Source organism: Lampetra fluviatilis, chromosome 3 (assembly GCF_964198595.1).
Source record: "Lampetra fluviatilis chromosome 3, kcLamFluv1.1, whole genome shotgun sequence".
Taxonomy (NCBI): Eukaryota; Metazoa; Chordata; class Hyperoartia; order Petromyzontiformes; family Petromyzontidae; genus Lampetra; species Lampetra fluviatilis.
The window spans coordinates 951611-967500 of NC_136277.1; the positions used below are offsets into that span (position 1 = coordinate 951611).

General features: G+C 59.3%; 1 protein-coding gene across 1 annotated transcript in view; it reads left to right on the forward strand.

Annotated features, from left to right (window-relative positions):
- The first annotated feature begins 950 nt into the window (after positions 1-950).
- LOC144947946 (atrial natriuretic peptide receptor 2-like) overlaps positions 951-15890 on the forward strand; it is a 20078-nt gene continuing 5138 nt past the window's right edge. The window contains exons 1-18 of the mRNA XM_078877377.1: positions 951-1043; positions 1079-1196; positions 2289-2421; positions 3420-3543; positions 4553-4657; positions 4988-5090; positions 5525-5670; positions 5974-6046; positions 6590-6752; positions 6961-7047; positions 7417-7560; positions 9103-9224; positions 9851-10016; positions 10126-10171; positions 10935-11039; positions 14493-14612; positions 15285-15378; positions 15527-15614. Of these exons, the coding sequence (XP_078733503.1) occupies positions 951-1043; positions 1079-1196; positions 2289-2421; positions 3420-3543; positions 4553-4657; positions 4988-5090; positions 5525-5670; positions 5974-6046; positions 6590-6752; positions 6961-7047; positions 7417-7560; positions 9103-9224; positions 9851-10016; positions 10126-10171; positions 10935-11039; positions 14493-14612; positions 15285-15378; positions 15527-15614 (2030 nt within the window). The remainder of the gene's footprint in view (positions 1044-1078; positions 1197-2288; positions 2422-3419; positions 3544-4552; positions 4658-4987; positions 5091-5524; positions 5671-5973; positions 6047-6589; positions 6753-6960; positions 7048-7416; positions 7561-9102; positions 9225-9850; positions 10017-10125; positions 10172-10934; positions 11040-14492; positions 14613-15284; positions 15379-15526; positions 15615-15890) is intronic.

Genomic DNA, 15890 nt, shown 5'->3' on the forward strand with positions numbered 1-15890 from the left:
TGGCGATGTTGAATCTTCAACGCGCGGGGGAGTACCCGGAGGACCCGGAGAAAAATCCACGTGACCACGGGGAGAGAGACTCAAAATATCCAGCAGCAGGCGTCAGGGTAGGGATCAAATCCACGACCTCCTGCGTGTCAGGCGAGGTAGTTAACATATCCTAGCCACCGTGATGATGATGAGAGAGACGCAGACTCCAAATATACAGCAGCAGGCGTCAGGGTCAGGATCGAATCCACGACCTCCTGTACACCGGGCGAGGTAGCTAACATCTCAAAGCCACCGTGATGATGATGATGAGAGAGACGCAGACTCCAAATATTCAGCAGCAGGCGTCAGGGTAGGGATCGAACCCACGACCTCCTGCGTGCCAGGCGAGGTAGTTAACATCTCCTAGCCACCGTGGCGCGCCCTGACACTCAGAGTGATGCTCGATAGTGGGCCAAACGAGGGACAGCTGCAACTGGGGGTGCCCCTGGGCTAGACCACACAGCGGCAGCCACCGGGTCCCAACACCTGGGAGCGCACTAAAGTCCGTGTGCAGGCTAGCTGCCCGAGCCACCTTGAGACGTGAAAGGGCTCCCCTCAGAAAGATCAGAGGGGTCTCTGAGGGGGGAAACGCAAGGGGGGGGCATGGTGGAGACTTAAGGGGGGCCCTGAGGAAGTCTGTGGGGGGGGTCCTTCCGTGGGGTTGGCTCTGGTTCCCTTTCAACCTTGCTGAACAAAAAAACTAAAACCCCTTTCTCAAGGCAAACGTCTTCTTCTTCTGTTCGCTTATCTCTTGCGCAGCCACTCAAAAGCCCCATCGTTGGCAACTCCAGAGGCACTGGGTGGGTGAATCTTCCTCTGGAGACTTTTCAACTCAGGCCTCGGTGCCTCGCTTGCAACCAAGCCGGCTTCAAAAATACCGTGAAAGCGTCGACCATTTTGTTGTTGTTGCTGCTGCTGCGATGAACATCTTCGTCTCCAGGATGTCAGAGAAGCTCGTCTTCAAGGGGTCAACCCGCGACCCTCTGCTGTGCCACTTCACTCGAAGAACTGCGGTTTGACCCCTCGCCCCGCCCTTGACCCCTTACAGGCGCTGCTGCTGCTGCTGTGGGCCCGAGTGGCGGCCGCGTGGCACGACCTCGACAACCTTGAGTACGACTGCTGGCCTCTGGCACAGCCCAACGAGTTCAACATGATCGACTGCGGAGGCGAGGGCGCCCGCGACTCGCTCGCCTTCAACCTCCACGCTCACCCCTTACACGCCCTACAAATAGTACACCTGTGGCCTCTACACTCACCTCTACACTCACCTGGAGATACATGTCACCTCTACACTCACCTCTACACTCACCTCTACACTCACCTAGAGATGCATGTCACCTTCTCACTCACCTCCACACTCACCTCTAAACTCACCTCTACACTCACCTGGAGATGCATGTCACCTCTACACTCACCTCTAAACTCACCTCTACACTCACCTGGAGATGCATGTCACCTCTACACTCACCTCTAAACTCACCTCTACACTCACCTGGAGATGCATGTCACCTCTACACTCACCTCTACACTCACCTCTAAACTCACCTCTACACTCACCTGGAGATGCATGTCACCTCTACACTCACCTCTACACTGACCTCTAAACTCACCTCTACACTCACCTAGGAGATGCATGTCACCTCTACACTCACCTCTAAACTCACCTCTACACTCACCTGGAGATGCATGTCACCTCTACACTCACCTCTACACTCACCTCTACAGGCTGTGTGTGTATGGAGGTGTCTGAGAGAGAGAGTACTGTACTTTGTGTGGCTACGACTGTGCGTGTGGAGAGGATGGTGAAGAGTTTGTGGGGAGAGCTTTGGGCGCAGCGCTTTGATTCCCGCTCACGGCCAACAGCGGTGATGATAATCTGAATCGGTCCTGAGCCTCCCCTAGGTCGACTCAGCCTCAAATGAGTACCTAGTGTGGTGTGTAGTAAACATCGCCACTAGGGAGAGACAAAGGCGGGCCGGGCGCGGTGCTGGCCACCCCACCCCCTCGTGTGCCACAGTGCCGGCCTTCATAGGTGCTGCTGCTACTCGCTAACAGCACTTATAGCCCCAACAGTCTGTTAGAGGCTACAAGGGGGGGTTCTTTGCCACGTGGAAGCGTTCGACGCGTTCGACGCTTCCACGTGACGCTGAAAGTGCCACGTGGCCTGGCACGAGCGCCGCGGTGACCTCACCGCCACTCGAGTGGCGAATGGCTGCCGTCGTCATTGTTGTTGTTGGTGGTGGCGATGGCGTCGTCAGGCCTGGAGATGGCGTGGCTCAGGAGGCCGCCGCTGCGCGTGGCGAGTGGACACGAGTTCGAGGTGACCTACCTCGTCACAGCCTCGCCAGACTTCTACGATTACGCGGTGCGGAACCACATCCTGCGCACCAGGTGAGGAGGAGGAGGTCACCTGGGCAACCCCACCACCACCAAAAAAGGCAAAGATCCCCCGTCTAGCCTTAACAGACTGTAGGGGCAAGTGCTGTTAGCGGGCACCTATGAAGGCCTGAACGGTACACGAGGGGGTTGGTGGCCAGCACCACGCCCGGCCGCCTTTGTCTCCCCCAGTGGCGATGATGTTCACACAGCGCACCAGGGTTACTCATTCGAGGCTGGGTCGACCTAGGGGAGGCCCAGGGCCGGTTCAGATGATCGTCACTGGGTGTTGGTAGCCGTGAGCGGAAATGGAACTCGGGTCGCCGGGTTCGTAGCGCAGCGTTGCTAACCCGCTACACTACCGCTCCCCACATCATCACTTACACCACCATCACCTACATCGCCATCACTTACACCAACATCACTTACACCATTACAGCACGGTTGGCTACTCTTTGGTGCGAAATAATTGTAACCATCACCTACACCTCCATCACCTAAACCATCACCTACACCTCCATCACCCAAACCATCACCTACACCATCATCACCTTCTCCACTGTCACCTACGCCACCAGCATGCGCACCAGCAGCATCTACACCACCAGCGCCTATACACCTCCACCACCGTCACCTCCACACCGTCACCTCCACCACCGTCACCTACACCTCCAACCATCATCACCGTCACTTGCACCATCGTCACCTCTAACCCCGTCACCTCCACCACCGTTACCTACACCACTAGCATCTACACCACCGTTATCACCTCCACCACTGTCACCTACACCATAATCACCTCCACCACTGTCACCTCCACCACTGTCACCTGCACCACCGTCACCTGCACCACCGTCACCTACACCACCAGCATCGACACGACCGTCACCATCTCCATGGTCACCACCTGCAGCACCGTCACCTCCACCATCATCACCTCCACCACCGTCACCATCTCCACGGTCACCACCTGCAGCGCCGTCACCACCACCGCGTCGTCGCGTGTCTCGCAGCAACAACGTGAGCGAGGCGATGAAGTTCTGCGACCAGGAGTGTCCCTCCAACTGGAACGACGCCAACGAGGACAACTGCTGCATCCACCACGCCAACATCCACTCGTGCCCCTTGTCCTTCATGGTCAGACAGGGGACCTCCTCAGGGGGTGGTGGGGGCGGGTGCACATCATGGGGGTGCGAAGGGGTCATGGGGGGAGGGAGGCAAGGGAAGGGGCCTCAGGAAGGCTGAGTTTTGGTTGTCACTCGTCAAACTCACCGACTCAACCCAGACTCACCCAGCCCAGACTCACTCGGGCTCACCCACACGCAGCAACAGACTCGCTACGGGGCTCACCCTGACCCCAGCCCAGCCCAAATGAACCGAGCCTGACCTTGACTAGCCCAAGCTGAGCCTCACCTGACCTGGTGCAGCCTAGCCTATCCTAGTCTAGATGTACCCCAGCCAGGGTTTGCCACCTGACCGGGAAATTGGCATCTGTGTTCGAGGTGTAATTCATTGCTTTGTACCCGACATCTGCTACCGGTAATTGTTGAACTCTGTGGGGGTAAAGTGCACGGGCCCCGACGAGAGACCTCGTGCTTGACTGAGAATTTACGGCCCTGGTTTTGGGTCTGTGGTGGCAAAGGTGGCAGCTACACCCCCCTACCCTCCCCCTCCCCCCCCACCCTGGGTTGAGGCCATGATTTGGTGGCGTTGGAGGAGTTGGTGATGGTGGTGGTTGTGTTGACAGTGGTTGTTGGTGGTTGTGTTGACTGGCTGTAAATGCTCTGATACGTGCATGGTCCGTTTACTATTCGCCTTTTGACGTTCTCTGGTCTGAGACCGGTGAGACTGAGCCATAAAGAAGGCTGGTGTAGGCCAATCAGTTTCAAAGACAATGCGTCACATATCACCATCAGAGCATGTTTTGTTTGCATGTTCACCACAAGTACCGTGGTTGGTTAATGCAGTAACTCGATTCCTTGCAACATCTTAACACAACTCCTGTTTTATTGCCAGGAAGGGTAAGGGCTATTCTTATCTTTCATACTTTGGCTGCGCTTGTTGATGTTGGTGATGGTGGTGGTTGCGTTGATGATGATGATGGTGGCCTTGTGTGCGGGACACTTGCCGCTGTGGGCGTGTGCAGAATAAAGGAGGCATCTGCGGCCCGTGGATCCCTGACGATGGGCAGATCTTCACGCACACCTTGTCCTCGTCCGGCACCATGAGCCAGAGGAACTGGACCGGCAAGGCAAGGAGTGGTTCCCCCCGTGTAGCCTGTAACAGACTGTTGGGGCAAGCGCTGTTAGCGAGTAGCAGCACCTATGAAGGCCGGCACTGTGGCGCACGGTGGTGGATGGCCAGCACCTCTGTCTCCCAAGTAGCGATGTTTACACACCTCACCAGGTACTTATTTGAGGTGACCTTGGGTGGAGGCCCAAGACCGGTTCAAATAATCGTCACTGGTGTTGACCATGAGCGAGAATCGAACTCGGGTCGCCGGGTTCATAGCACAGTGCTCTGAACCGCTGCGCCACCGCCCCCTCCTCGGTTACTGACACGGTGCCACTTGGCCCCACAGGTGACGCTGGCGCACGTCGGTGTGACGTCGCTCATCGCGCACATCCGCGTAGGGCACATGCAGGCGGCGCTCGAGGCCACGACCACCGTGCTGCCCGCCACAGGTGACCCCTACGCGACCCCGATGTGACCCCTACGTGACCCCAATATGACCCCTACGTGACCCCGACGTGTCCCCAACGTGACCCCGACGTGACCCCGACCCCAACGTGACCCCAACGTGACCCCAACGTGACCCCGACGTGACCCCGACGTGACCCCGACGTCACCTTCAAGAGCGCCTCCCCCCCCCCCCACCTCCGAGATATCACACCTCCACGAATTTAACCCAAAGATTCTCAGCCTCAGGCCTTGCCCTGAGAAGCCCCTGGGGGCCGTAGGCATCGCGGCCTTGGGCGAGGCTTCTCCTCTCCGCTGCTTGAATCTCTCTCCCGTGAGGGAATCTGCCCCGGGGTGAGCGCAGACTCTGCCGGTGCCAAGGTAGAACCAGTGCCGGGGCTGAGCCGGTGCCCGTCACCGCGTGCTGTGTCCCCGGCAGTGTGCGGTGACGGCGTCTGCGGGCAGGACGAGACGTGCTCCACCTGCCCCGCCGACTGCGGGGACTGCCCCATGTCCACCCCCATCAAGGTGGCCATCGGCCTGCCCATCTCCCTCTTCTTCAGCATGCTCGTCTTCACCCTGCTGGTAACGTCGCTCGCCGCCCACGCTCACCGTTATGCTCACCACTTTGCTCACCGTCGCGCTCACCGCCACGCTCACTTCCCACGCTCACCACTATGCTCGCCGCCCACGCTCACCACTATGCTCACCGCCCATGTTCACCGCCCATGCTCACCACCCCACGCTCACCACTATGCTCACCTCCCACGCTCACCGCTATGCTCGCTGCCCCTGATAACTTTCCACGCTCACCACTATGCTCACCGCCCACGCTCACCGCCACAGTTAACGTCAGGACGCCCCCCCCCCCCCCTCGTATGTTTCCAGTGGTTTGAGTATCAGAAGCACAAGCTCTTCTGGGACGAGAGCTGGATCGTGAGCCCCAAGGACATCAAGATGGGTGCGTCCACGCCCCCCCCCCCCCCCGTGCCTTGTCCCAGCGGGGGGCAAGGCACCTGGGTCTGTCCCCTGGGACCAGCTCGGAGCGAGCCTTCGACACCTCACGTGGCCTCGGGATGCACTTAGCCTGGCGCAGGCGCTGTTGTGACGTCACCGCCACATAATGGCGGCTGTCGTCGTGTGCGCACGTGCGTGCGTGTGTACACGTCGGCGTGGGGAGCGGCGGCGCAGCGGTTAGCGCTACGCTGCTCTACGAACCCGGCGACCCGAGTTCGATTCCCGCTCACGGCCAACACCACAATGACGATTATCTGAACCGGTCCTGGGCCTCCACCAGGTCGACTCAGCCTCAAATGAGTACCCGGTGCGGTGTATGTTAACATCGCCACTGGGGGAGACAAAGGCGGCCGGGCGTGTCGCTGGCCACCCACTCCCCCCGTGCGCCGTGCCGGCCTTCATAGGTGCTGCTCGCGAACAGCACTTGCCCTAAACGTCTGTTAAGGCTACACGGCGAGGAGGGATCTTTGTCTTTGTGTGTGCACAGACTACGGGCAGCGCGGTGCCGAGGGCAGCCTCGCCAGCATGCGGCAGCCACCACCCCCGAGCGACACCACTGCCAGTCACGTGACCGACTTGCAGAGCGCCGGGTCCGGCTACACCCAAACCGCGGCGGTGCCGAGCCACTGCATCACTCTCGGCGTCATCTAGTACAGCACCGCACTACACACACCACACTACACACACCGCACTACACACCCCGAACTACACACACCACACTACACTCCATACACCGCACCACACACCGCACTACACACGACACACCGCACTACACACTGCACACCGCACTACACACACACGCGCACACACCACACGGCGCGTTGTGCTCACAACCTCAGCGCGTGTCTCTCCTCGCAGTCAGGGCAACGCCGTGGCCATGAAGAGAATCAACAAGAAGACGTTCAGCCTCACCAAGACCATCCGCAGCGAGGTCAAGGAGGTCAGGTGGGGACCTGCCCAGCCCTTTGTGTATCCGAGTGCGGTGTGCAGTAAACATCGCGTGCTTGTCGTGCGGTCGTGCGGCCGCGCCAGCTCCCCGCGGTTGCCCCGCGCGGTCTCGTGGTACGGTCGGTGGCCCAGGCCCTCCCTTTGTCAAGTGGACGTTCCGCGCGTTGTCAAACGGGTCGGCACGATCCGCCGCCTCCTGGCTAAACGCTCCGGGACCGCTGTGGCCGTACGACGAATTGGCACGTTCTGTTTACGTGACAACCCTTACAAGTTGGCCGTGTCGGGTGGTGGGCGAGGGAGTCCACGCGACCCTCACTAGCCGCCGTGACCCCCGCTCGACCCCTGACCCCACACCCATCGCCCCAGAGAGCTGGAGCACCCGAACCTGTGCCGCTTCGTGGGTGCCGTCGTGGACGAGGGCAGCGTGGCCCTGCTCACCGAGTTCTGCCCCAAGGGCAGCCTGCGCGACGTCCTTCTCAACGACGAGATCCCGCTCAACTGGGGATTCAGGTGCCCACAGGCTCCTCGATATCGTTGTGGAGTTCTGAGCTTCAAAGGGTTTCTCAACATCACAGGGTTTCTCAACATCACAGGATTTCTCAACATCACAGGGTTTCTCAACATCACAGGGTTTCTCAACATCACAGGGTTCTTCAACATCACAGGGTTCTCAACATCACAGGGTTCTCAACATTACAGGGTTCTTCAACATCACAGGGTTTCTCAACATCACAGGGTTTCTCAACATCACAGGGTTTCTCAACATCACAGGGTTCTTCAACATCACAGGATTCTTCAACATCACAGGGTTCTTCAACATCACGGGGTTCTTCAACATCACAGGGTTTCTCAACATCACAGGGTTCTTCAACATCACAGGGTTTCTCAACATCACAGGGTTTCTCAACATCACAGGGTTTCTCAACATCACAGGGCTCTTCAACATCACAGGGTTCTTCAACATCACAGGGTTCTTCAACATCACGGGGTTCTTCAACATCACAGGGTTTCTCAACATCACAGGGTTCTTCAACATCACAGGGTTCGTCAACATCACAGAGATTCTCAACATCACAGGGTTCTTCAACATCACAGGGTTTCTCAACATCACAGGGTTCCTCAACATCACAGGGTTTCTCATCATCACAGGGTTCTTCAACATCACAGGGTTTCTCAACATCACAGGGTTTCTCAACATCACAGGATTCTTCAACATCACGGGGTTTCTCAACATCACAGGGTTTCTCAACATCACAGGGTTCCTCAACATCACAGGGTTCTTCAATATCACAGGGTTTCTCATCATCACAGGGTTTCTCAACATCACAGGGTTTCTCAACATCACAGGGTTTCTCAACATCACAGGGTTCTCAACATCACAGGTTTTCTCAACATCACAGGGTTCTTCAACATCACAGAGTTCTTCAACATCACAGGGTTTCTCAACATCACAGGGTTTCTCAACATCACAGGGTTTCTCAACATCACAGGTTTCTCAACATCACAGGGTTTCTCAACATCACAGGTTTTCTCAACATCACAGAGTTCTTCAACATCACAGGGTTTCTCAACATCACAGGGTTTCTCAACATCACAGGGTTTATTAACATCACGGGGTTTCTCAACATCATGGTGGTGATGTTGGTAATGGTGATGGTGGTGATGTTGGTATGGTGATGGTGGCGATGGTGATGTTGGTAATGGCGATGTAGACGATAGTGGTGATGTTGGTAATGGTGATGGTGGCGATGGTGGTGGTGATGGTGGCGATGTTTCTAATGGTGGTGACGGTGGTAATGGTGGTGGTGATGTTGGTAATGGTGATGGTGGTGATGTTGGCAATGGTGATGACGGTGGTAATGGTGGTGAGGTAGGTAGGTAATGGTGGTGATGGTGGTGGTGATATTGGTAATGGTGATGGTGGTGATGTTGGTAATGGTGGTGACGATGGTAATGGTGGTGATGGTGGTGAGGTAGGTAATGGTGTTGATGGTGGTGATGGTGGCGATGGTGGTGATGTTGCTAATGGTGACTGCGGTGGTGGCGGTGAAGGCTGTCGTTTGCGGTGGACATCGTGCGAGGGATGTCGTACCTGCACCAGCACCGCCTCGTCCACGGCCGCCTCAAGCCCACAAACTGCCTCGTCGACGACCGCTGGGTCTGTAAGATCGCCGGTAAGGGGGGTGAGGGTCGGTGTGTATCGGTGTGTGTGCTCGCTAAGCGCACTTGCCCAAATAGTCTGTGAAGGCTCTACGGAGAAACTTTGTCTTTGTCACAATAACAGTGGCGAATATTTGAACCGGTCCTGAGCCTCCCCTAGGTCGACTCAGCCTCAAATGAGTACCTGGTGTGGTGTGTAAACATCGCCACTGGGGAGACAAAGGCGGTCGGAAGTAGTGCTGACCGCCCACCCCCTCGTGTACTGCTGCAGCCTTCATAGGTGCTTCTCGCCAACAGCACTTGTCCCAACAGTCTGCTAAACCTACGCGGGTGATCTTTGTCTTTCGTGTCGAACCGTTGTGTGTTTCATGGAACCCGGCGACCCGAGTTCGATTCCCACTCACGGCCAACCATCGGTGACGAATATCCGAACCGGTCCTGCGGCTCGCCTAGGTCGACTCAGCCTTAAATGAGTACCCGGTGCGACATGTAAACATCGCCACTGGGGAGACAAAGGCGGCCGGGCGTGGTGCCGGCCACCCACCCCCACGTGTGACGTGCCGGCCTTTATAGGTGCTCGCTAACAGCGCTTGCCCCTACAGTCTGTTACAGGCTACACGGGGGATCTTTGTCTTTGTAGACTATGGGCTGGAGGTGTTCCGCACACAGGACAAGCCAGATGAGGAGGTCGTCAAGCACCAGCAGCAGCAGCAGCAGCACCGGCAGGGCCTGGCAAGCATCTACATGGCTCCCGAGAGGCTGCTCCTGCGACACGGCGAGCTCACGTCGGCCGTGGACGTTTACAGGTGACGTCCGCTCACCGCCCCGGCCACTGCACTCACCGCAACCCCATGGTCCACGTTGCTCGCCCACTCACCGAGTCGCTCACCGTGCTGCTCACCCCGTGTCTCGCAGTTTCGGAGTCATCCTGGTGGAGATTGCCACACGGAGCGAACCCACAGCGGTGAGACCCCTCCCCCCGATCCCCCTCCCCCGACCCCCCCCCCCTCCCCCGATCCCCCCTCCCCCGATCCCCTTCTTCCCCGACCCCCCCTCCACCATTCCCCCCCCTCCCCCGATCCCCCCCTCCACCGATCTCCCTCCTCCCCGATTCCCCTCCTCCCCCGATCCCCCCTTTACACCTCCCCCCTCACCCCCCCCAACCCCCACCACCCCTCCAGACTTAGGCGTCCCCTTGGTCGACTCAGCCTCAAATGAGAATCTGGTGCAGTGATTGAACAGCCCCACTGGGGAGACAAAGGTGGCTGGGCATAGTGCAAGCCACGCCACCATGCCGACCTTGATAGGCGCTCGCTAACAGCACTTGGCTGTTACTTGGCTACAGGGGGACCTTTACCTTTGCCTGTGTCCGTGTGTCAGTGCGTCCTTCTGTTTATGGAGCGGTGGTGCAGCGGTTAGCGCTACGCTGCGCTATGAACCCGGCGACCCGAGTTCGCTTCCCGCTCACGACCAACACCACAGTGACGATTATCTGTACCGGTCCTGGGCCTCCCCTAGGTCGACTCAGCCTCAAATGAGTACCTGGTGTGGTGCGTAGTAAACATCGCCACTGGGGAGACAAAGGCGGTCGGGCGCCGTGCTGGCCACCCACCCCCTCGTGTGCCGTTCCGGCCTTCGTAGCTGCTCGCTAACAGCACTTGCCCCTACAGTCTGTCAAAGGCTACACGGGGGATCTTTGTCTTTGTGCTTCCGTGTGAGCGCAGCCAGACATGGACGTGAATAACGTGGACTCGGCGTGGCGTCCCAGCCTGCCGCAGTTCTCAGGCAAAACCGACACCAACTGCCCGAGTCCTACGGAGTACTGCGAGGTAGGGGTGGAGTGTGGGTGAGTGGGGTGTGGGTGAGTGGGGTGGAGTGTGGGTGAGTGGGGTGGAGTGTTGGTGAGTGGGGGTGGGTGAGTGGGGTGGAGTGTGGGTGAGTGGGGTGGAGTGTGGGTGAGTGGGGTGGAGTGTGGGTGAGTGGGGTGGAGTGTGGGTGAGTGGGGCGGTGTGTGGGTGAGTGGGGTGGAGTGTGGGTGAGTGAGTGGGTGAGTGAGTGGGGCGTTGTGTGGGTGAGTGGGGTGATGTGTGGGTGAGTGGGGTGGAGTGTGGGTGAGTGGGGCGGTGTATGGGTGAGTGGGGTGGAGTGTGGGTGAGTGGGGTGGAGTGTGGGTGAGTGGGGTGGAGTGTGGGTGAGTGGGTTGGAGTGTGGGTGAGTGGGGTGGAGTGTGGGTGTGTGGGGTGGAGTGTGGGTGAGTGGGGTGGAGTGTGGGTGAGCGGGGTGGAGTGTGGGTGTGTGGGGTGGCGTGTAGGTGAGTGGGGCGGCGTGTGGGTGAGTGGGGTGTGGGTGAGTGGGGTGGAGTGTGGGTGAGTGGGGTGGAGTGTGGGTGAGTGGGGTGTGGGTGAGTGGGGTGGAGTGTGGGTGAGTGGGGTGGAGTGTGGGTGAGTGGGGTGGAGTGTGGGTGAGTGAGTGGGTGAGTGAGTGGGGCGGTGTGTGGGTGAGTGGGGTGGAGTGTGGGTGAGTGGGGTGGAGTGTGGGTGAGTGGGGTGTGGGTGAGTGGGGTGGAGTGTGGGTGAGTGGGGTGGAGTGTGGGTGAGTGGGGTGGAGTGTGGGTGAGTGAGGTGGAGTGTGGGTGAGTGAGTGGGTGAGTGAGTGGGGCGGTGTATGGGTGAGTGGGGTGATGTGTGGGTGAGTGGGGTGGAGTGTGGGTGAGTGGGGTGGCGTGTGGGTGAGTGGGGTGGCGTGTGGGTGAGTGGGGTGGAGTGTGGGTGAGTGGGGTGTGGGTGAGTGGGGCGGTGTGTGGGTGAGTGGGGTGGGGTGTGGGTGAGTGGGGTGGTGTGTGGGTGAGTGGGGTGGAGTGTGGGTGAGTGGGGTGGAGTGTGGGTGAGTGGGGTGGTATGTGGGTGAGTGGGGTGGTGTGTGGGGCGGCGTGTGGGTGAGTGGGGCGGTGTGTGGGTGAGTGGGGTGGAGTGTGGGTGAGTGGGGTGGAGTGTGGGTGAGTGGGGTGTGGGTGAGTGGGGTGGAGTGTGGGTGAGTGGGGTGGAGTGTGGGTGAGTGGGGTGGAGTGTGGGTGTGTGGGGTGGAGTGTGGGTGAGTGGGGTGGAGTGTGGGTGAGTGGGGTGGAGTGTGGGTGTGTGGGGTGGCGTGTAGGTGAGTGGGGCGGCGTGTGGGTGAGTGGGGTGTGGGTGAGTGGGGTGGAGTGTGGGTGAGTGGGGTGGAGTGTGGGTGAGTGGGGTGTGGGTGAGTGGGGTGGAGTGTGGGTGAGTGGGGTGGAGTGTGGGTGAGTGGGGTGGAGTGTGGGTGAGTGAGGTGGAGTGTGGGTGAGTGAGTGGGTGAGTGAGTGGGGCGGTGTGTGGGTGAGTGGGGTGATGTGTGGGTGAGTGGGGTGGAGTGTTGGTGAGTGGGGTGGTGTGTGGGTGAGTGGGGAGGAGTGTGGGTGAGTGGGGTGGAGTGTGGGTGAGTGGGGTGGAGTGTGGGTGAGTGGGGTGGAGTGTGGGTGAGTGGGGTGGAGTGTGGGTGTGTGGGGTGGAGTGTGGGTGAGTGGGGTGGAGTGTGGGTGAGTGGGGTGGAGTGTGGGTGAGTGGGGTGGAGTGTGGGTGAGTGGGGTGGAGTGTGGGTGAGTGGGGTGGAGTGTGGGTGAGTGGGGTGGAGTGTGGGTGAGTGGGGTGTGGGTGAGTGGGATGGAGTGTGGGTGAGTGGGGTGGAGTGTGGGTGAGTGGGGTGGAGTGTGGGTGAGTGGGGTGGAGTGTGGGTGAGTGAGTGGGTGAGTGAGTGGGGCGGTGTATGGGTGAGTGGGGTGATGTGTGGGTGAGTGGGGTGGAGTGTGGGTGAGTGGGGTGGCGTGTGGGTGAGTGGGGTGGCGTGTGGGTGAGTGGGGTGGAGTGTGGGTGAGTGGGGTGTGGGTGAGTGGGGCGGTGTCTGGGTGAGTGGGGTGGGGTGTGGGTGAGTGGGGTGGTGTGTGGGTGAGTGGGGTGGAGTGTGGGTGAGTGGGGTGGAGTGTGGGTGAGTGGGGTGGTATGTGGGTGAGTGGGGTGGTGTGTGGGGCGGCGTGTGGGTGAGTGGGGCGGTGTGTGGGTGAGTGGGGTGGAGTGTGGGTGAGTGGGGTGGAGTGTGGGTGAGTGGGGTGTGGGTGAGTGGGGTGGAGTGTGGGTGAGTGGGGTGGAGTGTGGGTGAGTGGGGTGGAGTGTGGGTGAGTGGGGTGGAGTGTGGGTGAGTGGGGTGGAGTGTGGGTGTGTGGGGTGGAGTGTGGGTGAGTGGGGTGGAGTGTGGGTGAGTGGGGTGGAGTGTGGGTGTGTGGGGTGGCGTGTAGGTGAGTGGGGCGGCGTGTGGGTGAGTGGGGTGTGGGTGAGTGGGGTGGAGTGTGGGTGAGTGGGGTGGAGTGTGGGTGAGTGGGGTGTGGGTGAGTGGGGTGGAGTGTGGGTGAGTGGGGTGGAGTGTGGGTGAGTGGGGTGGAGTGTGGGTGAGTGAGGTGGAGTGTGGGTGAGTGAGTGGGTGAGTGAGTGGGGCGGTGTATGGGTGAGTGGGGTGATGTGTGGGTGAGTGGGGTGGAGTGTGGGTGAGTGGGGTGGCGTGTGGGTGAGTGGGGTGGCGTGTGGGTGAGTGGGGTGGAGTGTGGGTGAGTGGGGTGTGGTTGAGTGGGGCGTTGTGTGGGTGAGTGGGGTGGAGTGTGGGTGAGTGGGGTGGAGTGTGGGTGAGTGAGTGGGTGAGTGAGTGGGGCGTTGTGTGGGTGAGTGGGGTGATGTGTGGGTGAGTGGGGTGGAGTGTGGGTGAGTGGGGCGGTGTGTGGGTGAGTGGGGTGGAGTGTGGGTGAGTGGGGTGGAGTGTGGGTGAGTGGGGTGGAGTGTGGGTGAGTGGGTTGGAGAGTGGGTGAGTGGGGTGGAGTGTGGGTGTGTGGGGTGGAGTGTGGGTGAGTGGGGTGGAGTGTGGGTGAGCGGGGTGGAGTGTGGGTGTGTGGGGTGGCGTGTAGGTGAGTGGGGCGGCGTGTGGGTGAGTGGGGTGTGGGTGAGTGGGGTGGAGTGTGGGTGAGTGGGGTGGAGTGTGGGTGAGTGGGGTGTGGGTGAGTGGGGTGGAGTGTGGGTGAGTGGGGTGGAGTGTGGGTGAGTGGGGTGGAGTGTGGGTGAGTGGGGTGGCGTGTGGGTTAGTGGGGTGGCGTGTGGGTGAGTGGGGTGGAGTGTGGGTGAGTGGGGTGTGGTTGAGTGGGGCGGTGTGTGGGTGAGTGGGGTGGAGTGTGGGTGAGTGGGGTGTGGGTGAGTAGGGTGACGAGCTCCTCCTTGTGCGCGCAGCTGATCCAGAAGTGCTGGGCACAGAACCCACTCCAGAGGCCGTCCTTCGAGCAGGCCAAGAAGCAGCTGCACAAGATGAATCCCAACAAAGTGAGCCCCGTGGACATGATGATGATGCTGGTAAGTAGCGGATTTGCGTCTCATCATCATCATCAGTGCCGGATGAAGCTCGTGCGGGGCCTGTAGCATTATGTTCTAAAAGGGCCCAAAATAAAATAAAATAAACCACGTAGATATTAAAACACAAATTTTTTACTTGCATAGTAAAGTAATTGTAATTGTTCATTCACTATACGACCAGATATTACGACAAATCGCTTACCTTAAACACCCGGTCGTTCGTAAGAGTCGAAGGCGGTATAGTACTATAGTAATAGAGCGAGTGCAGAATCACAGAACCGAAATTGATAGCTTGAAAGCATTTAGCGCGGAGCCCTTGAAAGTGCGGGGCCCGTAGCGTGTGTAGCTACTACATATGTAGTTGCTACATTTGTAGCTACTCGTTCTACGGGGATAATCCGGCACTGACCACCGCCGTGATGTCTCCTTCGCACTTGCGGATCGGGGCATTGCCTCGTTGCACGGTGCACTACTGCGCTACATTTGTGCATCTTCAGCTATCATCCGCTTCCGCTGCTGCTGCCATGGTTTGCGCAGTGGGCGATGCGGCTATGGGGGTGGACCGTGAGCAGCATCAAACCCCCCCACCGTAGCCGCGGCACTTTCCCCCAACAATCCGTGAAGGCTGTGCGGGTGGGGGGGGTGTGTGGACCTTCGCCTCTCCGCGTGTAGATGGAGAGGTACAGCAAGCATCTGGAGTCGGTGGTGGCCGAGCGGACTCAGGACCTGGTGCTGGAGAAGCAGAAGACCGATCGGCTGCTCTACAGTGAGCTCATCCCCCCACCGCTCACCGCCCACCGCCCACCGCCCACCGCTCACCGCTCACCGCCCACCGCTCACCGCCCACCGCGAACCTCTTCACCGTCCCTCCTCACCGCCCCCCCTCACCGCCCCCCCCCCTCACCACCCCCCAGGCATGCTGCCCCGCAAGATTGCCGATGACCTGCGGCAGGGCAAGGTCGCCAAGGCTCAGAGCTACGCCAGTGCCACCATCTTCTTCAGGTGGCGAGAAACACGGAGCAGCAGATACAACACAGCAGCAACAACACAGCAACAACACAGCAACAACACAGCAACAACACAACAACAACAACACAGCAACAACACAGCAGCAACAACACAGCAACAACACAGCAGCTGCAACACAGCAACAACACAACAACAACAACACACCAGCAACACAGCAACAACACAGCAACAACACAGCAGCAGCAACACAGCAACAACACAGAGCAACACCATGACCAGACACATGGCACACGTGGGACCAGGCTCACC